Source organism: Phocoena sinus, chromosome 10, assembly GCF_008692025.1.
Source record: "Phocoena sinus isolate mPhoSin1 chromosome 10, mPhoSin1.pri, whole genome shotgun sequence".
NCBI classification, from domain to species: domain Eukaryota; kingdom Metazoa; phylum Chordata; class Mammalia; order Artiodactyla; family Phocoenidae; genus Phocoena; species Phocoena sinus.
The window spans coordinates 42,705,862-42,721,316 of record NC_045772.1 but is presented as its reverse complement, the minus strand read 5'-3'; the positions used below and the strand labels follow the sequence as shown (position 1 = coordinate 42,721,316).

General features: G+C 40.1%; 1 protein-coding gene across 9 annotated transcripts in view; it reads right to left on the bottom strand.

Moving 5' to 3' along the window:
- Positions 1-12,928, bottom strand: part of NAP1L1 (nucleosome assembly protein 1 like 1) — a 34,969-nt gene extending 22,041 nt beyond the window's left edge. For 4 of the 9 annotated variants that reach the window (XM_032644178.1, XM_032644175.1, XM_032644179.1 and 1 more), the window contains exons 1-2: positions 12,769-12,908; positions 2,309-2,345 (exon numbers count right to left, since the gene is read on the bottom strand). In XM_032644178.1, the coding sequence (XP_032500069.1) occupies positions 2,309-2,325 (17 nt within the window). In that variant the 5' untranslated portion in view covers positions 2,326-2,345; positions 12,769-12,908. Of the gene's footprint in view, positions 1-2,308; positions 2,405-12,040; positions 12,192-12,768 lie in introns of those variants that run through there. The other 5 variants (XM_032644172.1, XM_032644173.1, XM_032644177.1 and 2 more) reach the window with 5 other exon arrangements.
- Between the last annotated feature and the right edge of the window lie 2,527 nt (positions 12,929-15,455).

Below are 15,455 nucleotides of genomic sequence, written 5' to 3'. Positions count from 1 at the left end.
GTCAAATTCGCCAATTAACTTTAAAAAAAACATCCTTCAGGGCTTCCCTGGTGGCGCAATGGTTGAGAGTCCGCCTGCCGATGCAGGGGACACGGGTTCGTGCCCCGGTCCGGGAAGATCCCACATGCCGCGCAGCGGCTGGGCCCGTGAGCCATGGCCGCTGAGCCTGCGCGTCCGGAGCCTGTGCTCCGCGACGGGAGAGGCCACAACAGTGAGAGGCCTGTGTACCACAAAAAAAAAAAAAAAAAAAAAAAAAAACCTTCAACTATGCATTTCCCCCACCCAGTCTTAAAGAGCAAACAAGTATTACCTCCTATTTGAGGAAAGCCTCCTACATGGAGACCAAAACAGGAAAGAAAAATTTAAGACCAAACGGACTATACAGGGGAAAGAACATCCAGAGAAAAGATATTACAATCAGTGAAGTAAGAACAAGATGCTATAAAAATAGGAACAGAGAGCAAAGGAACGCTTGAAAACTAAAACAACAGAAATTTAGAAACTCAATACAAGAGTTAAAAGATAAAGTTTCTTCAGCTTTGCCCAGAAAGAAGAGCAAAGAGACAAAGATGGAAACTAGGACAAAAGGTAATCACAAGAACCAGTCCAACATATAACAGAAGCTCCAGAAATAGAAAATGGGAACAAGACAATCAACAAAATAAGTCAAGAATATTCCCTAGAACTGACAGCTATCAAGTTGCCAGACTGAGAGTCCACCACTGAATGCCTAACAAGAGATTTAAAAAAAAAAGACCTAACAATGTTAAAATTTCTGAACTCCAAAGCCAGAGTAGTTTCCAGAAATAGACATACATGTCTACGTTTTTTAAAAAGTGTTACATACAAATGATCAAGAATTATGACCATTTAGAACTTCAACACAGCAACACTAGAAGCAAGGTGACAATGGAGCAATGCCTTCAAAATTCTAAAGAAAAGTGATTCCTAAATTACAATTCTACACCCCAAATATCAAGCAGAAGGGTAAAATAGTCATCTTCAGTCATGCCATCTCAAAAGAATTTACTTCCCTTGTACTCTTCCAAGGTACTAAACCAAAGAACCAAAAAAAGAAAACATGGGATATAGCAAACAGCAAACCCAAGAGAGGAGAGACAAAAGGAAACCCCAGGAAGATAAAATAAATCCACAATGACAATTGTGCAACCAAGGTCAAGCAATCCACACTGGAGCAGTGTGATTCAGGAGACAATAACTTTGACAGCCATTATCAGTAAAATGTCTGCTGCCACTCTTCCTTTCATGCTGAAGACAGTACACATGGGAGGACTGGCCAAATTCGTATAAGTACTTGAATGTGTTGCCCTTATGATATAAGTTTCCTGCCCTCCCACCTCCATGTTCTGCTGCCTACAACAGCTGTGGATAATCGCATCATAACCCCTTCATCCTGAAATGTTCTGTTTTACCTATTCCTGAGTTGGCAGACTATTGTGAAATTACAAATAGCAACAAACAGTGCAGGTCACCTCATTCTCCTTCACATACTTCTGCAAGACATCCATCCACACTAGAACCCTGACAGATGCCAACTTCAATAAACCTATGTTTCCAGGATGTATGACCTTGCCCAATGACTTCTCCAAAATAAGCCCTTGTAAAGACTCAGGAAAGCTGAAGCCAGTCCATGACCCAGATAGTCTCTTTTACTTTTTATTTTCCTACCTTGGACCCTTCAACTAACACTGCTTTTTTCTTTACACAGCTAAGTTTGTAACTGCTATTCAGATTTTCAAAAGTAAACACTGATTAAGAATTTGTAGGTTATAAAACTCTAAAGAAAAACAAAGAAGTGAATTAGACAAAAGGCAAGATAGTACTGACACCTCTGGAGAGAAAAGGAGGATGCAATTGAGAAGGGGGGCACACAGGGCTTCTAAAAGTAATGATCCATTTTTAAAAACTTGTACACAAGTGTACTGTTATTCTTTAAATTTTACACATAAGCTTCATACACTTTTTATCTTGTATGTATGATACTTTACAATGCAAGTAGTAAAATCCTTGAGAAATGGTAAAAATGAATTCTCCAAATATTTATGACTCATTATTGTGCTCAGCACTTCCCTAAGAATACTGACAAACGGTCTACTATATTTATGACAGTGATTCTGTATACTATATTTTGTCTTGAATACATTGTACCCAACTTTTAAAATAGCAGGCACTAAAGCATGTCATTACCATACATTTTCATAGTACATAATTTGTACTGCTGTTAACTACATCACACGGTACAAAGTGATGCCAAATCTGAAAAAGGAACCAACTATCTGCCACTTACTTGTCGATGTCTGCCATGTTGTATGAACGCCAAATATCTATGGAGAGAAACATCAATGTTAAAAAGAAAGAGCATACGACTTATTTATAACCAATAAAAACATTTGAAACCAAAACGTTTAAATGAATATCACGTTAAAACTATTTCAAGGAAAAACACGGAACATAGACACTAGTCACTGAAGTAATTTTTCAGAGGATGCTGCTTACAAGTCACTACTTGGCATTCAGAATCTACTGGGCAAGGATTTTTACAATAGCACTGTTGGTGAAAATCTAATGTATGCTAGAATCACAGGAAAGGAAAAATACAAAGAGTCTTTATTCAAATTCCTTTAACAACTGTGAATGGTCAATTTTTGCTTAAATTTCTGGGCTGCTTAGTACCTCACAGATCAAACCCAGTTGATTTTTTTTTTTTTTTACTTTGACAAGTTTTCACGTATATATACACCCGTGAAACCATCATCAAAGTCAAAATAATGAACATATCCATCACTCTCAAAGTTTTTCCCCTGCCCTGTTAGAACACCTCCCTTCTCCCCTTCCTGCTTCCCACCCCAGGCAACTGTTGCTCTGCTGTCACTCTAGTTCATACTTTCTAGAATTTTATAGAAATGCCATCATACAGTATGTACTTTTTTCCCCCAGTCCGGCTTCTTTCATTCAGAAAAATTATTCTGAGATTCATCTATGTTGTAGTATTTATCAAATATTCATTACTTTTTATTGTATAATGGTATTCCATTGAAAACATATATTCTATTGTACGTTTAAATATTCAGCTGCTGATGGACATCTGGGTTTTCTTTTGGCAGGGGGCTATTATAAATAGAGCTGCTATGAGCATTTGTGTGTAAGTCTTTGTGTGGACAACTGTTTTACCTCTCTCAAACCCACTTGATTTTTAACAGTATTAATTTTTATCAAATTCATGTTAAAAAGTCAAACTCTGCCACATGCTGTACTGTACTCATTATGCTCCCCTGGAGATCTTTTTTTTTTTTTTTTTTAGTTTAATAATTCTTGTTATCAAATGTCAGCCCTTTAAACTATTTAATGGCAGTTATAAAAAGCTCTGGTCCCAATCTATGTCAAGTAAACTTCCTCATCTCCGCGAATGTACCTCATGTCACATCACTGAATACCACCACACCCCCAGCCTACCCCGGATATGCTGGCACTGTCCATAATGTTCTTGGTTACCAGACATGAATACTGTTAGGACTGATCAGAGCATGTCCTAAGTTCTTTTGTACTATAAGATTAGTATTAATTTAGAGAATACTGCTTTTAGAAAACCAAAACCTTATAAAATAGATAATAAAAACCTGCTGTACAAAAAATAAAATAAAAAAAAAGGAAAGCCAAAACTTAAGACAAAATGTGTTACACTGAGCCAGAAAAATGGCTGAATGCCATAGGTAATGCACAGATTACTTTTTAAAAAATTAAGGTTAGAATCCCACATTAACATCAATTTTTACTCTTTTAAAAAATTAAAACTTTAGTTTAACTCACAAGATGCTACAAGATGTGATTAATATGCTTTTCACCTAAAGAATTAAGAGTTACTGATTTTAGCAGTGAAGTGCTTTCATTTGGAATAGTATTGCTGATCCAACATCCACCCTTTAGACAATTTAGAAATATTTCTTCCTAATGTATCCTACTCTATTTTATACACTTTCTGTTTGCTGTAAATAATTTCTAACAGCATTGATAAATCTCTCTAGTGATGCCGGTTAATTAGTTAGCATTAACAAAACATTTAGCAAAAAATTATGAAGATACTAATTCAAAAATAAGAAAAATATTCAATCAGTCAAAGAAACACAAGCGGGATTCAAACTCGTCTACGAAATCAGAGTAAGGATTTTCTTTTAATGCAGGGAAAATTATGGTGAATATGCATTCTTAAATATGGCTAGTGTTCCTATAAACCATTACCTTTCTGGAGAGCACTTTGGCCATGGGAATAACAAAAGCCTTAAATATGTCCATCTCCAGCCTTGGTTATTCACTTATGAGAACCTACCTTGAAAAAAATTAAAGGATCTCAGGGTCTGTAAAATGTTTCATGCTCGCCTAATAGGTTCTTCCCAGTCCTACACAATCTTTGGCTCTCAGCTCAAAGATTTACTTCTTCAAGACAGGACAGGCTGGCATCTACTTCTTCAGAGATGCCTTCTCCAACTTGTACATCCTGGCTAAGTAAGATTTCTTGGTTGTACACACTCCTATAAAGCTCCATTTCTTTCCATCATATGATGTCTCAAGTTTGTAATTATAAATTATTGTGATTATCTGACTAATTAGTCTGTCTCCCCGCAACTGACCAGGCCATAAAATTCATGATTACAGGTATTATATCTGCTTTTTCCAATCACTGCATCATATCCTTCAGAGGAGTATAGAAAGTATACAAAGCAGTACACAGAAAAAAACCTTAGTATTAATGTGCATACAATGGAATGCTGTGCAATGAAAAAATAAAGCAGATCTGAGTTGATATGGAAAGAGCATCAAAGCAGGGGTAAAGGATGTATGGCAAAATCCAGTCTGGATATATATGAATGTGCATACTCATACATGTACATACTTTCTTATGAATAAGACATTTCTGGAAAGATATACCAGAAACCTAACAGGAGCTACCTATAAGAGAGAAAAGATTGGAAGTAAATGAGAACTTACGTTTCATTCTGCATTATTCGGTTTTCCTATACAGATACTTATTTAATAACATTTTAGAATTTGCTGGGTTGAATATACAGTGTAGTAAATCCAGCAATTATCAAAAGTATGAAACAAAAAACGCCCAGAACTTCTAAATTCAAATTTTTATATCATTTTAACATGTTCACAGAAAAATGGTTACACTTCTACCCTCAGTGTCCACCTTGTGGCATTACATTTAGAATTCAAACTCTTATAATGAAATTCTTTTGATTCTTTATTACAGAGGATTCAAGATACAACAAGATGGCATTCACTTCTTCAGAGATGCCTTCTCCAATCTGCACATTCTGGCTAAATTAGGTTTCTTGGTTGTATACACTTTTGTTTTTTAAAGAAAAGTATGCCTAATTTTGCAGCCAGATCATTTGGGTTGACACCAGCTTTGTAGCAATCTAGCTCAGGCGAACAACTTCTGGCCTTATTTCATCATCTTCAAAAAGCAGGAGAAAATTTTTCCCTCATTGGATTTCTCTTATTAAGAAGCAAATTCATGTAAAAGATTCGTGTTTGACACCTAGTTAACACTCAATAAACACACACAATGTTTTTCATTCTGTCCATTTTGAACTACGCTTTACATGGGGTCAGTGTTCCTGCAAAATAATTAGCTAGGATGATGGCTAAAAACAGCTTCTTTCAGTTTTGACAAATGCAGACTGACCAGTAAATGCACCATGGCAGTATAAGATGTTAACATTAGGGGAAACTGGGTAACGGGCATATGGGAACTCTGAACTACAACTTTACTGTAAATCTAGAATTACAAATAAGTCAAAAAACTAAAAATAAAGGAGCTATTCCCATACCCAGATTCAAAACCAAGGAGTGGACGCAAAAATCTGCATTTGAAATAAGAAACCCAGCTTCTGAGGCAGGTGGTCTCAGACATTCAGATCACACTGAAAAACACAAGTTTAGGTTAACACCTGCATTGATTTTTTTTTTTATTGCAGTCAACAACATTAAGTAAAATCAATGAGAATTTTATTTATCAGACATGAAATTGCTTTCTAAGAGTTCTGAAGAATTTCCACTCCTGGTAGTGACAAGCTAGATTATTCAGACCAACTCTACCAATGAAAACTAATTAAAAGTACAGAATAAAATATCTGTTAAAATCTTAAAAGCATGGGAAAATGTTAATAAGATAGTAAGAAATTACTAACACAAAACTGAAGGCAAAACAGGAAGCAAAAGGATAAGTAGAAGGAAGCCGCTTTTGCCCTGAGGGCAACTGCCAATCAAATTTGAACTACCGTCTGGTGAAACCAAAAGCCCTGGACTTATTCAAGGTAGGAAATCTTTATAACAAACCTCCCAAATTAAGCAGGAACCTCAAAGTGCTATATTCTCAGAGATAATACACAAGTCCTCCTGTTCAAAAGCCCAAATTCACCTCATCTGCACTGCACCCAAAACCTTAAGCTATGAGCTTAAAGCCATCTCAGCATTCCTAGGCACCTGCATATCCAAATGTAAATGAAAGGTGCCCTCATCCTAGACCTTAAATAATTCATAAAGTAATTTTTGAGAACAATAGGGGCAACAGAAAAGAATACAACAGAAGCCCATCCTATGAATGGACTTAAATATTGTCAAAAAGACCACACAGAAAAAACAATCATGCTTATTAAGTTTGAAAGTACAATGTCTGTAGCAGTACCTACAAGAAACAATCATTTACTAAATAAAGGTGATAGAGCAAATCTGGCAAAGAACTAAACAGATCTTCTACAAATAAAAATAACAGAAATCAAACTAAATGGGCAGGTTTAACAGTAAACCAAACACAGATGGAGAGAGAATTAAGTGAGCTGGAATGGAAGTGAGCTTAGAAGAAATCTTCCAAAGTATGGCAGAGACTAGAAGATAAAAAATACTGAAAAAGCATTTTAGGATACAATAATGTCTAAAAAGATTTAATACAAGTTCTAGGAGTAGAGGATAGAATGGGCAGAATATTTGAAGAAATAAATAGCTAAGAATTTTCCAGAACTAATGAAAGACAAGCCCTACAAATTCCAATCAGAATAAATAAAAAACCCACACTTATATGAGTGAAAATGTAAGACAATAGGGACAGAAGTCACCTCAAAAAGCATACAGAGAAAAGACTTAGATTAACTTCAAAGGCACAAAAGACTGACTACTGTTTTCTCTTCAATAGACACCAAAAAACAGAACGTACTGTGTGCTCAATGAGCTGAAAATAACTAAGGATCTCAGAATATTACACCCAACCAAAACATCCTTTAAGAATGAAGGTGAGGGACTTCCCTGGTGGCACAGGGGTTCAGAATCCGCCTGCCATTTCAGGAGACACGGGTTCAAGCCCTGATCCGGGAAGATCCCACATGCTGAGAGGCAACTAAGACCGTGTACCAAAATTACTGAACCTGCGCTCTAGAGCCCACAAGCCACAACTACTGAGCCCATGTGCCACAACTACTGAAGCCCACACACCTAGAGCCCAAGCTCCGCAACAAGAGAAGCCACTGCAATGAGAAGCTCACACACCACAATGAAGAGTAGCCCCCGCTCGCCGCAACTAGAGAAAGCCTGCGCGCAGCAACGAAGACCCAACGCAGCCAAAAATAAATAAATTTAAAAATAAGAATAAAAGTAAAAAGTTTCCTTCAATTAAAAAAAGAACGCAGGTGAAACAGAAATATCAGGCAAAAATATCTCCAGCACTCTCATTAATAAATGCTATTAAGTATATTCTTCAGGCAGAAGGCAAGTGATCCCAAACAGGAGATCTAAAGATACAAGAAATAAGAGGAAATAAGGATATCAGCATATACCTAAACAAATATTTTAAGACATAATATCACCACTGTGTAGTGTTAAATTTAAACTACCATAACAATGTCAGTGGTGAGAATAAGGGGGGAGGAAATGGATTATTCTAATGTTAAGTAAGCATGTTATAATTTCTAAGGTGACTCCAAAATTTCATAAAGAGAACATGTAGCTTCCGAAGTACAAGGAACACCAAGTAAATTATACCTATTTTTACATCAACCTAAAAGAAAAACAGGTTTTGGACAAATAAAAAGTACACACACACACAAATCAGATTTAAACCTAATCATAGTGATTACATAAATCAACTAAAGGCTCCCTCTTAAAACTGTCAGACTAGATTTAACAAAATCCAACTACATCCCACTTATAAGAAACACATCTACAACGTAAGAATACAAAAAGCTTCAAAGTAGAATACAATCCTTAACCAAAAGGTGGTATCACTGTTTTAAAGTTTAAAGAGATTAAAGTTTACGACAAAAGGTTCAACCCACTACCCAAACAATATATGTTACAGAAGATCTCAATGGAAAGACAGTTCATAACATGACTGAAGGCAAATCTTAACCCAAGAACTTGAACATGAAGAAAATCTTCCATTGGAGAAGAGGGGGAAACAAGTGATTCAATCAGACCATCATTTGATTATTCTGTGGTCTTATAATAGCTAGATGTCCAGACATCAAATGACCTACCATTCCAGTATACCTGATTCTGTTCTCCTTACTTTCAATGAGAAGGAAAGAAAGCTAGTATTCATGGAGCTTACTCTGTAGAAAATTATTACATGCTTTCCTCTTATTTGCAGATTAGTAAGCAACTTGCTCAGCAACACACAAGTGAAAAAACTAGGAATTAAAATCTGACTTCCAATACCCATGCCAATTCCACTATTCCAAAAGCCAAGGGGCCTCCCCTATCAGCCTACTGCTACATAGATTATACAGTAACCTATAGTTATATTCCTTTACAGAAAATGACTACTTCATGGTGAAACAGCCAATCATTAAAAACTACAAATGTCTTAGGAATTCCCTGGCGGTCCAGTGGTTGGTTACGACTCCGCACTTTTACTGCCCAGGGTGTGGGTTCGATCCCTGGTTGGAGAACTAAGATCCCACAAGCCACGCGGCACAGCCAAAAATACAAAAGTAAGAAAATAAGAATTAAAAAATTAAAATTTTTAAAGAATTAAAAAAAAAAAGAACTACAAATGTTTCAAAGCAAAAGAGTTCAAGGGAGCCAGTAACATCCCAAGGAAAACATTTCCCTTTACTTCAGACCTCATATCTCATTCCAAATGCATTTTAAACAAATCTGTATTTTGGACATTGCTGTTCTATTAACAATTTCGGTGGTCCAGGGGCTCAGTACTTTACTTGATTCCAGCACAACACGTCTCATTCTTTATGCTTTTTTCACTTCAGGGATATCAAAAGTCAACCTAGAACTGACTTTTGTATTACACTCCCAAGCCAAATGAACTCCTATTTGAGAACACTATCTTCTGTTCAAGGGATCAAGGGATCATCTGACCCAACAGTAGAGAAACATACTGATATTTCTTGAAAATTCACTCAGCATTAACAAACTAAAACAACTTATTCACATATCAGACATATGCTGGAAGAAATCTTCAGGATTGTAAGTGCTTGAACTTTCCCTTGAAGCCCAGTGGAACCCAAGCAGGGTGCTTTTAAATTCCAAGCAGATGTATACAGTGTAAGTGTAAGTCAAGGGAACTCCCTTTAAACCAATATAAAATCCTTATTATAAATCATCATTGTTCAGTTATGTAACCTTGGATAAGTTCTTTAACTGCTCTGTACCTCAGTTTCCTCATCAAAATGTTGATACCAGCTATCTCCAGGAGCATTAAATGTGTTAATATACAGAGTAAAACATTGCCTGAATAATCATGCAAGAATATTTTCTGCCTGTTGTGCTCTTCTTATGTACCCTCTTTACCTGAGAAAATAATTCAAATTAATAAACTCTTCAAAATTATAGCCTCCTTTCCCAAAAAAAAATCACAACGCACAAAACTTCTGAGCAAGTAAAAATACATCAAACTATGTAGCAGTAAAAGGCAGGGTTGGTAACCAGAAGTGTAGAGGCCACTTTCCATGGCAAGCCCAGTAATGTGATCTAGTGGGCTGCAGTCAAGAGTAGTAAAGCAACTTACTTACAAGGATGAGTGAAAGCAACTGTGCTCACCTTCTAACCCCTACTCTGCCCAACAGGGAGAGAACTTACTCAGATGAAATTAGTATGAAATGGGTCTTAATGTTGCCGTTTTAACGAATTCCTTCATGTAAAGAATTAAAAGCATGGGAAAACGTTAATAAGATAGTAAGAAATTACTAACACAAAACTGAAGGCAAAACAGGAAGCAAAAGGATAAGTAGAAGGAAGCCGCTTTTGCCCTGAGGGCAACTGCCAATCAAATTTGAACTACTGTCTGGTGAAACCAAAAGCCCTGGACTTATTCAAGGTAGGAAATCTTTATAACAAACCTCCCAAATTAAGCAGGAACCTCAAAGTGCTACACTATCTCCCACTTCCCCCACTTTCTTTTTCTTCAGGGCACTCATCACAACTCAACACTTTATATCTAGACAACCAATTTGCCTGTTTGGCTCATGAAATAAGGTGTATGTCCAAACAGGAGCTAAAATATTTACTCAAAGAGTCAACTAAGAACACAAGTAATTACAGGTTTGATTAGACTTGAGGATTTGAATAGACTGTTCATTAGTTTTCTAAATTGATCAGGGTTCATCCCCTTTCATTAATATTTCAAATTTACAATCAAGCAGAAAATAAAGTAAGCAAAGCGGTATGTTGACATCTTCATACCTTTAAGTCAATCAGATTCTACCTTTTTTAGCCCCTTTTCCTGCAAAAGGACGCTGTATGAATACATTTTGGGGAGTTCAGAATCAGTCATCTCGAGGCAATATGGGCACGTTGAGTAAGTAATAAAAAAAATAGCACCTGGATTAAATTAGTTCTGGTACAAGTGTTGGGTGTGTTTTTGTTTTATCTCTAGAGTACAAGGGTGTCACATTTAGTATTAGCTTAGTAATTTTCCCTGTCAATAGGTCCTATATCAAAAATAGGTACTTTGCAACATATACATTTTATGAAAATTTTCAGAGTGATATAAAAGGACCAGTCTTCTTAAAAAGTAAATGGATTTGTGCCGTTAATTTGAACTCAGAAAACTTAGAAGCATGAGATTTAGCCCCAGAAGATCACTGTAAACCTCATTTACCAACGGTCAGCTTTAAATAAGTTTTTCTAAATGTAAGGTTTTTCCCTTAGCCAAAAGTGTATTACTAAGTATGTATAGAAGTAGGATTAATTAAAGCCGACAAGAAAATAGGAACTAAATACTACTCTGCAAAGGTATTTTGATGCTACGTATTTTCAAAAATGGCAAATTTCATTTTCCAGCTCAGCTCTCCTGAAATCAGGCAAGCAGTTTGAAGTTGTGAGCTTTTAAAGCGCAGTCCTTACAGTATAATCAGACAGTGAGAGAATAAAATTGGGGCTCCTTGAGGACATCATGTGCCCGGCTCTTCTTGTACTCGGAAAACCCAGCCCTCCCCTAAAGGACCTCATTACCCGTCTCCCTGCCCTGCCTCTTTTTTTGAGGGCAAAGCGGGCGCACTGACAAGGCAACAGACTACACACTTCGCTCAGTACGTTTACATTGACGCCGCATTCCACCTCGCAATACCTCCTCCACCATAACCCCACTCACCTTAAAAACAAAACAACTGGTTAACTATCTTAGATTGGGAACGTGAACAAAGGAACTAATTTGTAAGAAAGCAATAGAAGTCCTAGAAAAATTAAAAACATTTCAGGCCAAATCCTTTACTTCCACCTTAGAACTGTTCAGGCTTAGACTGATTAGGATCAATTCTCCCCAAATAAAAAACCCTGGTCAAGATACCCATCCTAATTCTAATTTGTACTTGAGATACACAAAAGAATCTCTTGTTAATAACAGCTAACGTAAGCGCTTTACACGTGTTAATTCTTTAAAACCCTAGCAGTGGAGGCCCTGCTTCATCATTCAGCACCTAACGTTCACACTTTCCTCCGGTACCAATAAAAAGACTAAGACCAAAGAGAAGCAGGGAAGAGTTGGAAACCCAAGGGCTGGACTTACTGGCTCACTATTCATTTTCACGTCCCACCATCTCCACAACTTCCAGTAAAGTAGGGACAACCAGACAGGGGTCTTCAATCAGGCCCCGCCGGCGGCCACGTGCGGAGGGAAGCCGCCGGGGGTTTCCCCTCCCAGACCCATCGCCGCCTACAGTGGGCGGGGAGCCCAGGAGCCTCGCTGCCTCCCCGCCCCCTCCCCGCCCAGGGGCCTCGTCCCCTCACAGCCCCTCCCTCCCATCGGAATTCGCAGCCTCCGCGGTTCTTTCCATCCCCCAGCGGCCTCCCTCCGAGTATTATTTTTGAGTGAGCGGGGGCGTCGAGGCGGAGGTGGGCTACAGACCTGGGCCCGGGCCGCACCCCAGGCGCCTGCCGGTCCCTAGTGGCGCAGCCGCCGCCTCCTCCGGGCGCCCGGGCGTCGCCGCGGCCTCGCTCCCGTCCGCGCTGAGAAGCTGGTGGAGCTCAAAACCTCGGTGCAGACTAGCACGCGGGCCGCACCGACCCCCGCGCGTGTCCTGATCGGTTCCCCAGAGAAGCGCCGGCCGATCCCGCGGGCCCTCTCCGACTGCGGGGTCGAGACTCCGCAAACGGCTCGGGCTCTGGCCTCACAGGACGGCCCCGGAGGCCCCGGCGGCCGGCAGCCCCCGCTCGCGGTTCCCCGTCCCTTCACCCCTTCCCTCCGCGCAGGCCGTCTCTACGTCCCCCCTTCCCCTTCGAGTTCCCGTCCGTTACCAGTGGCTAGCACGGGGAGCCAGGCGGCCGGAGCTGCGCAGGCAGTGACTCAGGGCGGCGGCGGGAGGAGCAGAAGGCGGCGCGGCGAGCAGATGGCGCTAAAAAAGACCCGAGAGCCCGCCGCTCGCGCTCATATACAATTAGCGTCAGCACGTAGGGCCCCCGCCACCGCCCTCCCCCTGGCCTCGCCGTCTCTTAGCAACGCGAGCGGGAGGCGGGTCCAGGACGGGTTGCCTAGCAACAGAACCGTCCTTCTTCTCCCCCCTCCCCCGCGACCTCCAAACCTCCCGCGCCAAGCTTGGGTTCGTCGGGTTCCCGCCTCCGCCCCTTACTACGCCTCCAGCCATCTCTTTTGTACCCGCTTCGCTGGAAAGGAACTCGCAACCCCTTCCGTTCCCGGGCAGGGCCCAGACCCGCCAGCCTCGCCCCCCGCTCACCTCGTCCCCCTTGCGTGGTACTGGGAAGGGTGAGGGCAGGGGGCCAGCGACCGGGTCCCGGCTTGCCGCATCCTAACGGCGAGCGCTCCTTAGTTCCCGACGCTGTCACGGCCTAATTCCTGCAACTCTCCGGTCCCCGGTAACCATTTTCTCTCCCCGCCCATTTTTCCCCCTCAGAACAACAGTTCTTTCCTTCTAACCACTTAGGCGGCGTCTTCTGCTGGTTTTGCTTCTCCTAACTCAGTGGGTATCCGTGGCTTCCGGGGATGCTCTTCATTGCTACCTCTCCATCCTTCTACCAGACTTGCGATCCTTTAGGACTTTCGATGGATGAAAATAGCATGTTTGTGTATTGTCTGGATGCTTTATAATGAGGACAGTGTTGTTTCATCTTTTTGAAAAAGTAAATCCCATGTAAAGCCTCAGGGCCTGTGAAACCTCATGGCTATTTTTCAGTTGAAGCTGGATTGACTAATATTAACTCTTAAAACAGTGGTTCTCGAAGTGTGGTCTGAGGGTCCCCAGACTCTTTAAAGGGGAAAGTCAAAAGTATTTCCATAATAATACTAAAATGTTATTTGCCTTGGCACTCTCATTCTCTCATAAGTGTAGAGTGGAGTTTTACAGAGGCTACATGACATGTGATATGGGAACACTGAAAACAGAAGCAAATATTAGAATCCAGTCATCTACTGTTCAACCAGACGTTAAAGAGATTTGCAAAAACATGAAACGATGCCACCTACTCAATTTTTTTTGTTTTGAAAAGTAGTTACTTTTCATATAAAAGATTCTTTTCTGTTAAAATGAAATGAAATAACGAATGTTTAAAATGAAATAACGAATAACTACTCTTAAAATTTCTTAATTTTAATTTCAAATATGATAATATAGGTATCTATAATACACATAAAAGTTCTTGGAGTCCTCAATTTTTAAGAATGTAAAGGGGTCCTGAGATTAAAAAGTTTGAGAACTATTCTCTCTTGTATTCCTTGAAACTTCTAACTGCTTAGAGTCATCTATTGTAATTCTCATGTTTAGCAGCAACCCCTAATCCATTTTAGAAGATATGGTTTTTTTCCTTGGCACTCCCCAACCTCATTGAAATTAGTTGCGCTTTCCACTCTGTGCTACAGATGACTGGGTTTATCCATTCATTTTGGGTTTTCTTATGTGATTACTTTGTTTGTCTCAACCTTCTGTCTTCATATACATCCTACTTGACAATGATGTAAGGCTAATAAGGATTATAATCACATCAATAATGACTCCTTGGGCTTCCCTGATGGCGCAGTGGTTGAGAGTCTGCCTGCCGATGCAGGGGACACGGGTTCGTGCCCCGGTCCGGGAGGATCCCACATGCCGCGGAGTGCCTGGGCCCGTGAGCCATGGCTGCTGAACCTGCGCATCCGGAGCCTGTGCTCCGCAACGGGAGAGGCCACAACAGTGAGAGGCCCGCGTACTGCAAAAAATAAAAAATAAATAATGGCTCCTCCTGAAGAATCTACAATACAAAAACTAGGTAGACCAGTGCCCAAAATGTCAGTACACTTGGCACTAATTTCAATGGAGTCCTCAAGAGCACCGCAGTCTAATCAAAGGTAAATAACTTTCACCTCCTTTCCATACACGTTGGTGGTTTGAACATCTGAGACCAAATTGAGAAGTTAGCCTTCATGATGGTTTCCATCCCACTCCAGGGTGCCCCACCAATTTCAGGCACTTATCCGAGGCTCCTAATTTCTTCAACCCCCACTGCCATATTTAAAGGCTTTATCGTTACCAGTTTATATTCTCTCTTTCCTTTGCTCCAGCTCCTTCCTCCGGCTTCCTCCTCCCTTTCTTTCAATTATCCTAGCCAATTTAAGGAATGAAACACGAATAAATTGCTAATAAGGCATGCCTTTTAATGTGATCTTTTGAACCACAGTTTGTAAATCTAAACCTCTACCATTTAAGACCCAGGAAGGGCAATCATGCATTAATTCAACAAATATTTATATGTCAGGAACAACTTGACACACTGGAAATACAGCATTGAACAAGAAAGACATGGTTCTCAACATGACAAGTGTTTTTATGCCCTCTATGCCCTCTGTTCTCCCCTTCTTTTTTTTTTTTCTTTTTCTTTTTCTTGGCTGCTCTGGGTCTTCGTTGCTGCGCGCGGGCTTTCTCTAGTTGCGGCAAGCAGGGGCTACTCTTCATTGTGGAGCTCGGGCTCTAGGCATGCAGGCTTCAGTAGTCGCA